Raw genomic sequence first — 7,406 nt, 5'->3', positions numbered from 1 at the left:
TTAGCCGCTAAAGGACGGGCTTATAGGGAGGTTTAGAATAAAGTATCTAGGTCGCGCTAAGTTTATACTAGGCGTAGGAATCGAGAGAGAAGCCGACGGGTCTATCCTACTAGATTAAAGGTACTATATCGAAAATATACTTAGAGAAAAGGGCTTAGATCTAGGCGAAACCTTCCGAGAATCGACTCTAGCGAACGGATACGCAAATCTACTATCTATTATAAAGGACGAGAAGGGAAATACTAACGACTTATCGGGAAACGAAATTAGACTATACGAGCTACTAGGCCGGATATATCTTTTCTAACGTAACGACTAAGCTAATCCTTAGTTAATCTAGCTAGGAGACATTACGACGGAGGTAGTTACGGCCTTAGATACCTAGGAAATACTCGGGGCTACTATATAAAGTATAGTCCTATCCCTAGGAACGAAAATAATAGAAGTACTTTAGTTACTCGTCTACCGGTTATTTAAACCAAATCGGACTACGCGGTAGGCTTAACTAGGTAGTTAATAATAGGATATATATCCCTACTAGCCGGCGGACTTATATCTTAGTCTACTAAACTATAAAGGTCTATAATAACTAGTACTGTAGAAGCCGAATACTTGGCGCTATCCCACGCTATAAAAGAAGCTATTTAGATCCGAAATTTTCTCTAGTAAGTTAGATACTTTCCGGAAGACGACTATAAGAACCTATAACTATCTATAGGGACAATAAGGCAGCTATCGCTTATATACAAAATCCGGAACTTTATTATAGAACGAAATATATCGACATGCTAGGTACCAGAACTAGTCGAGGATAAGCTAGTTAACATAAAGTATATTTTAATAAAAGACTAACTCGCGGACTTCCTTACTAAACCCCTAACTAAAGGAAAATTCGAAGAAAACGTAAAAAGAGTCCTAGGGATAAGATCGATTAGGAAGGATTAGGACTTAGCTATTCAGTTTACGACTAGATAGCTAAGTAGTAGGAATATTAGAATACCCGAGAATATACGAGACTAGTTAGATTTATAGGTAAGAGAAGGAGAAGGAAGTTAGAAGATTATTTACTTACGGCTTAGTAATAGCTTGTAATTCTTAGCGCTAGGATATATAAGTAGCTAGTAAGTTCTTTGTTCAGATAGTAAGTAATTCTATCGGGTTATCGCTTATATATAATAAAAACTAGGTCTAGAGCATTCCTTAATTATTATTCCTATTAAATATAGGTAGTAGATAGGATCTAAAAGGCTCCCTTGTATTTCATTCTTACCTAACTTCTATTTCCTCGTTATTATCTCTATTGGAATAGGCTCCCTAGTATTTCGTTCCTACTTAACTTCTATCTCTCTACTACTATCTAGCGACTTAGGACTAGATACTTCGCCTAGCTCGCCTATTATTATAGATATAAGCTAGCCTATTAGAGGTATCTCGTATAGCTTAGGTAAGTACGTAAGGCTTTAGTTAAATAGTAGTAGGAAACGCCCGAGTTAGAGCAAAAAAAGTTAGGTTTTCCGCTTAAAGTTTTTTTAATATCGTTATATCTAGATTACTATATTTAGCTCTTTATAGGCTCTATAATAAGCTAGAGATAATAGAGCCTCGTCCTCGGTCCTCGATATCTAGTCTAGACGCTCCGTTTGCTATCTATCTATCTTAGTATATATCTATATAGCCTTCGGAGATAGCTTATTATTCTAATCTACTACCTTCGTTTACTTTCGATAGTCTAGGGATTTATAAGCGATAATATCTTCCTTTACTAGCTTCTTTTATAGAAGTTCGAGCCTCTCTCTACTAAACTAATCGTAAGTTATAAAAGAAGGCTTAGCGGTAGCTCTAAGAGAAAGAGGCGCGTTGCTTATAACATTTTAAAGGCGCTAGTATAAGCGTATAACTTCGGATTTCGAAGCGTTTATTAGGTTATAGTTAGTAATATTATAGGAGTATTGTAGTCGAAGGAACTTACGAGAACGTAACTTCTTTTATATTTATAGACTAGACTACTAATTCTATATCGAATCGGAGGTACCGTTACGCTAGATATAAGTATTAAGTTAGACGTTTTACGTTCTCTAGATATAGGATAGAAGGGCCGGGTAGCGTATAGAACTCTAAGCTCCCGGAGTTACTATCCTTAAACTAAGAAGTAAAGCATTTTAATAGTATAATATCTCGCTAATAGAGTAAGTACGCTTAGCTAGTAAAAGCTTTCTACCTCTACCTCGCTAGAAGTAGAGCAGAGGATCTTAATTCGAAGCTTAATTTAAAGCTTAACTCGAGCAATACCGACGAAACGGGTACTATATATATTATAGAGAAGTATACCTATTATAGTCGTCGGAAATATAACGACGAATCTATATAAGATACTAAAAAATACTATAGATTGCCTAGTATATTTAGATAATATATTATATATATACCTTAAAAATAATAACTCTCTCTTTAGAAACTCTACCCTAATCTTGTTTTAAATATACCGTTCTATATTAAGAAGGTATAATCCTAATTATACCCTCGAGTAAGTACTTTATATATATATATATATAGAGGCTTAGAGGAGAAGTTCTTAGATATAATAAGGATAGCTATAATATCGAATTAACGAGTTATATAAGCTTAATTATTAATAAGAGGGAAGAGATAAAGAAGGTAAAAAAAACTAGAATAAGGAAAATTAAGAGAAGGCTAGCAAATATAGATTTTTCTAGCGTCTACGAGTATAGTAAGGATATCTTAGATATTAAAATAACGAGTTAGAGTAGAAGAAAAAAATAGATTAGAACGAGAAGAAGAAGGAGAAGCCTAATATAAATAGATCTTTCTAGCGTAGATAAGTATAATTAAGACTATTAGGATATTATATTAACGAGTTATATAAGCTTAATAACGAACGACGATAGAGAAGAGAGAGGAGAATAAGAAGATAAGGTTAAAGAAAAGGAAGAAAAGATAGTTAAGGATAAATACTAATATAGTAGCGGATAAACCGGTTTCTATTAACTAGCGGCGTTACTAGCTAGAGTATATAGAGAACTCTTTCTTCTTACTATAGAGTCTAGTTAAAGACTACTCCTAGTCTCTCTAAAATAGGTATATATATATAAGAGCCTTTCTAATAAAAAGAACCCCTTATTTGCCTTCTTTTTATCTACCTAAGGATCCTATATCTAGTTACGTATACAATATCGTCCGAGGGTATAGAGATTTATTTAAGCTCTCTTATCGAGCGTACGTCTATTATAAAGTATACTATAACTACGGTTAAGCTCTTAAACTCTATTATAAGTCTAGCTATAGACTCCCTTGTTTTCTCTACTATAGATTCGCCTAGGGCGATTATCTCGAGATATACTAGACGTCCGCTTATTAATATCTTAAGTCTTATAATATAAGACTTCTACTATATTTTATATATCTCTTATAAGTATCTAGGAAGTAATAGTAAGATTACCGTTAGCGATCGCAATTACGTCTCTAAATAAGGAGTAGAATATATAGACCTTTATCCTATTATAAATATACCTTAATAAGCTCTTATCGTATTAGTCGAGACCTTAGTAACCGCGTATTCCGCGAATCTATACTTCTATATAAATCCGGCGTCCTCGTAGGGGATTATAGAGCTAAGGACGCCTACTATGCCTACGATTTCTCTTACGACTAAACTCGACCTTTAACGCGTATATCTCCTAAGCGTATTCTCTCGCCGTTACCTTTACGTTCACGCCCCTCATATTGCAGATCCACCCGATCTAGTTCATCTCTATGCTGTACTCCGGTCTCCGTATCTCGCTTTTGGCCTCGTACTCGTGCGATACCGCGAACGTGATGCCAGGTTCAATAGTAGCCTTCGCCGCGTTGATGTTCATAACTATCAGATACACGAGACTCTGCAAGATTTCACGCTCGAGATAATGACGGACGGAGGTGGAGAGAAAGCAATACCGCCCACCTGTGCATGCGAAACTGCATTGCGTACAGGTGTGGTGCCGGTATCAGTCTCTTTCGAGGAGAATGGGAGCGTTTGGTGTTAATCATCATGTTATCCAAGGGCTCGAGGGAGTGATATCGACACAGAGGCAATGCTGAGAGCGCCAGGCTAGCCCATGTTATGAAATTTCACTTGGTATTCATTCCTACGTCCAATTGTACGCCGCATATGCTTCAAACAACATATGGTTGTTGTGTGGTCCCATCGCAAGCGTCCAATGCCAGTAATCGCCGCGCTCTCGCAATGTGGCCGCTCAGCCAAACAAGTTCCACATCCACCACTGGAATTCATTCATTCGAATGGGGATGATCTTGACTTCCTCCTCATCTCACTCCTCATCCATTCCCGGAACCGGACCTTGGAAATCCTCCGCGGTAAGGTGACCCTCAGACAACATCTCAAGCGCCCTGCGCGACGAGGAAGAAAAAAGAAGTCAGCGGCAATGGAAGAAGATGACACAACCGTCGGACGACCTGGCTGACGAAGACGACGTGCTGTGCAGTAGTGGAAGGCACAAACTCACCAATTGACGTAATCATGTCCAGGCTGCTTCTCGCCATTACCCCCATTCCAAGCGAAAGTCTTGAGCACATGAGCAGGCGGAGCAACTCCATGTCTGGCCTCGATGTTGTGTCGACCCAAGAAGCGTCTGAAGGCGTAGTATGCATTCATTTGGTTGTCTTGCTCGTGTGTGGGCTGGTCAGTGAAGTTGGATGGCCGGTAGGTAGAAGTGGTGGCAGGTGTGTTGGTGATTCCGGCGAGGGCGGTTGTGGGAGCAGCGAGAACTCGTGGAGTGATCATGGTATTGGCGGCCTGGGCAACGACTTGCGAGTTGGCCGTGGCGGCGAAGTGGTGCATTGCCATCTTGATGAGAGTGGCCCAGGATTCTGCGGAAGTAGCGTTGGGAACAAGCTTTTGGTAGGATGCGAATTCGTTCTGCTGCACTGGGCCTTCGGGGAAGAGTGAAGGCTTCTTGATCTGAAGGAGAGATGTCAGCGAGATGGTCAACTCCCTGCACTCCGATCGTTCCCACAACAGCAAGCACCACTTACCGCTTTCCAGCCTCCAGTGCCATCCCAGTTGATGAGGTGTGTCGACACGTGGACCTTCCAGACTCCATTGCCAACGTCCTCGGAGTGAACGAGGCCCTGCTTGGTCGCCTCTGCGATGACGTGCATGATCAGACGTCGGACACCTTCAAGACATGCTTCCGTGGCATCGAGGCCGTACTGGATTGGAACAGGAATGACGCCGGTGACCAGGTGGATGAAGACGTTGATGGGTGGTGGCACTTTGTCGGTGTAGACGTTCTTGACGGCGTGCTGGAGTGCGAGGGCCTTCTCGTTGGCGCTGAACTTGAATACGCCGTCTGGCTCGTCGGTTGCCTCTGCGAGAATGTCAGTCAGATGGAGAGGGCGAACAGATTGCAGCACAAACGCGACTTGAGCTGGTTCACGGTCAGCCCAGCGAATGCTTGGAGGTATTGATCCTGCTCCCATGTCGTCGCCTTGTTCGATTTCCCCATGTTGCCTGCGTGGGTGGTATTTCGTTGTGCAGATTGAGTGAGCAGAGGAAAAGGAGACGGATAACAGGCCGAGGAGGAAAGGAAAGGAAGACAGAGGAGAGCTGACAGGACGAAAGATTGCGAAGCGAGCGGGTCTATGCGCGGCGGCGGCGGCGGCGACGGGATTTGCAGTCGTGATGCTTACTTGTACTGGTGTTACGAACAGCGGGCAACTCTTGGCGCTGAGGTTTCATGCTACCACGTACTGCTCGGTCTGAACACCCTGGTCTCCAATGGTTCTTTGTGGAAGGTGCTCGAGCATAGGCGACAGACGGTGTGGTGTGGGTAGCGCGCTGGTCTCAGGACTACGTTACCAGATTAACTTGATTACTTTGATGGGAAGATTGGAGGGAGTGCGGGCAAGATGCCGAGCGGATGTTCACAACGCCCCCACCTTCGTGTTGTTCCTGATTCACATGGGATTCATTTCCAGCGTGCGCAATGGCTTCGATTGAGCCGCGCATGTCTACAACGCCAGGTTTAGACACTTCCGCAAAGCCACCACCTTCATTTGTTTCCTGATTCAGATGGGAGTGATTTGGACGCGCGCAATGGCTTCCATTCAGCCGGGCATGTCCACAACGCTAGTGTTTGAGCACATCCGCAACGCCAGTATCTTCTCTTTGCTCCTGATTCACATGGGAGTGAATTCGGCGCGCGCAATGGCCTCCATTCAGCGGCGCATGCTGGAGGCGTCTATGGCCCACGCGACAATCTTTTCGCAATCAAGGATGTTTGTGGGGGGTGATGGGAGGTTCCGAGATGCGTCTTTGCGGGAAACAGAGCTCAGAGCTGTCGCGGACGAGGCGGCCGTCACGACATGAAGGTGTTGTAGAGTGTGTCCGAGCTTGCCGTCGGGTAGCCGCATTCGAGGGCAACGGGCATGTGGGTGTCGGGTGTGGGGGTAGTGGAGGAAGCATGGGGATGTCGCTGTGTAGGCAATTGGATTCGCGTTTCGGTGTCTTTGAGATGTTCAGTGCGAGACGTGCGGATAGAGGGTGTAGCAACAGGAGAGAAGTGGCTTCTCTGGCTGGAGAGCAAGAAGCAATTGCTGTATCAGATGAAGTCGCACTAGACGAAATGTACCAGATAGAGTTGTACTAAAGGGGAAAATTGTACCAAATGGTAGTAGTAGTGTAATGCCAGAGGGTGTGATAGCCGATTAAGATAGGAAGCATACGTAGAATCGGCTTTGTCGGTCGGTCGGGCCGGCAATCCGATCTTATCTCGGCTTTGCGAACTTTAAAAGAAAGCTAACGACGATACTATCTATAGCCCCTTCGCTACCGTAGCGATAATGTTTTACGAGTATATATATTATAACGTATAAATAGTAAGGTTTATCTTAATCTATAGTAAAAGTATTATACTACCCTTCCTATATCTACCTAGCGCTAGTATACGGCTAAATTTATAGATACTTAGTATAGTCTATAATTAATCCGGGATTGTAATCTATATTAGCTTAGTAATTCAATCTAATCTAATCTAGCTTATTCCTACTAACTAAGCAATTTAATTTAATCTAATCCGGCCCCTTTCTTAAGCAATTTAATTTAATCTAGCCCTATTTAAAGTAATCTAATTTAATCTAGGGCCTAAAGCGCTAAATTAGGTAGGCTTAGTAATTCAATCTAATTCAATTTAGCTTATTCTTACTAATTTAGCAATTTAATCTAATCTGATCTAGCCCCTATTAAAGCAATCTAATTTAATCTAATCTAGGGGTCCTAGTAATCTAATTTAATTTAGAGGGGTCTAGATTGATTAGATTAATTATAGACTATACTATAGATACTAGTCTTAAGTGTCTAAAATATCTTAAATTAAATATACTTAGGGAAG

General features: G+C 42.0%; 2 protein-coding genes across 2 annotated transcripts; one reads left to right on the top strand and one right to left on the bottom strand.

The window, feature by feature from the left end:
* Window positions 1–3,758: 3,758 nt before the first annotated feature.
* On the bottom strand, window positions 3,759–5,522 carry MYCFIDRAFT_84042 (uncharacterized protein; the record flags this gene model as incomplete). The annotated part of the gene is made up of 4 exons (XM_007933745.1): window positions 3,759–3,972; window positions 4,521–4,975; window positions 5,050–5,384; window positions 5,435–5,522. 4 exons carry the CDS (start codon window positions 5,520–5,522, stop codon window positions 3,759–3,761), a joined length of 1,092 nt encoding a protein of 363 aa, XP_007931936.1.
* Window positions 5,521–6,636, top strand: MYCFIDRAFT_179749 (uncharacterized protein; the record flags this gene model as incomplete). Its single annotated transcript, XM_007933744.1, has 10 exons — window positions 5,521–5,535; window positions 5,570–5,695; window positions 5,728–5,804; window positions 5,833–5,959; window positions 5,995–6,025; window positions 6,060–6,148; window positions 6,175–6,305; window positions 6,347–6,387; window positions 6,424–6,468; window positions 6,500–6,636. The coding sequence occupies 10 exons, from the start codon at window positions 5,521–5,523 to the stop codon at window positions 6,634–6,636; spliced, it is 819 nt and encodes a 272-aa protein (XP_007931935.1).
* Between the last annotated feature and the right edge of the window lie 770 nt (window positions 6,637–7,406).

The sequence above is a fragment of the Pseudocercospora fijiensis genome, assembly GCF_000340215.1.
Source record: "Pseudocercospora fijiensis CIRAD86 unplaced genomic scaffold MYCFIscaffold_11, whole genome shotgun sequence".
Taxonomy (NCBI): Eukaryota; Fungi; Ascomycota; class Dothideomycetes; order Mycosphaerellales; family Mycosphaerellaceae; genus Pseudocercospora; species Pseudocercospora fijiensis.
The sequence above is the reverse complement of the archived record's forward strand: the minus strand, read 5'-3'. Positions and strand labels throughout refer to the sequence as shown.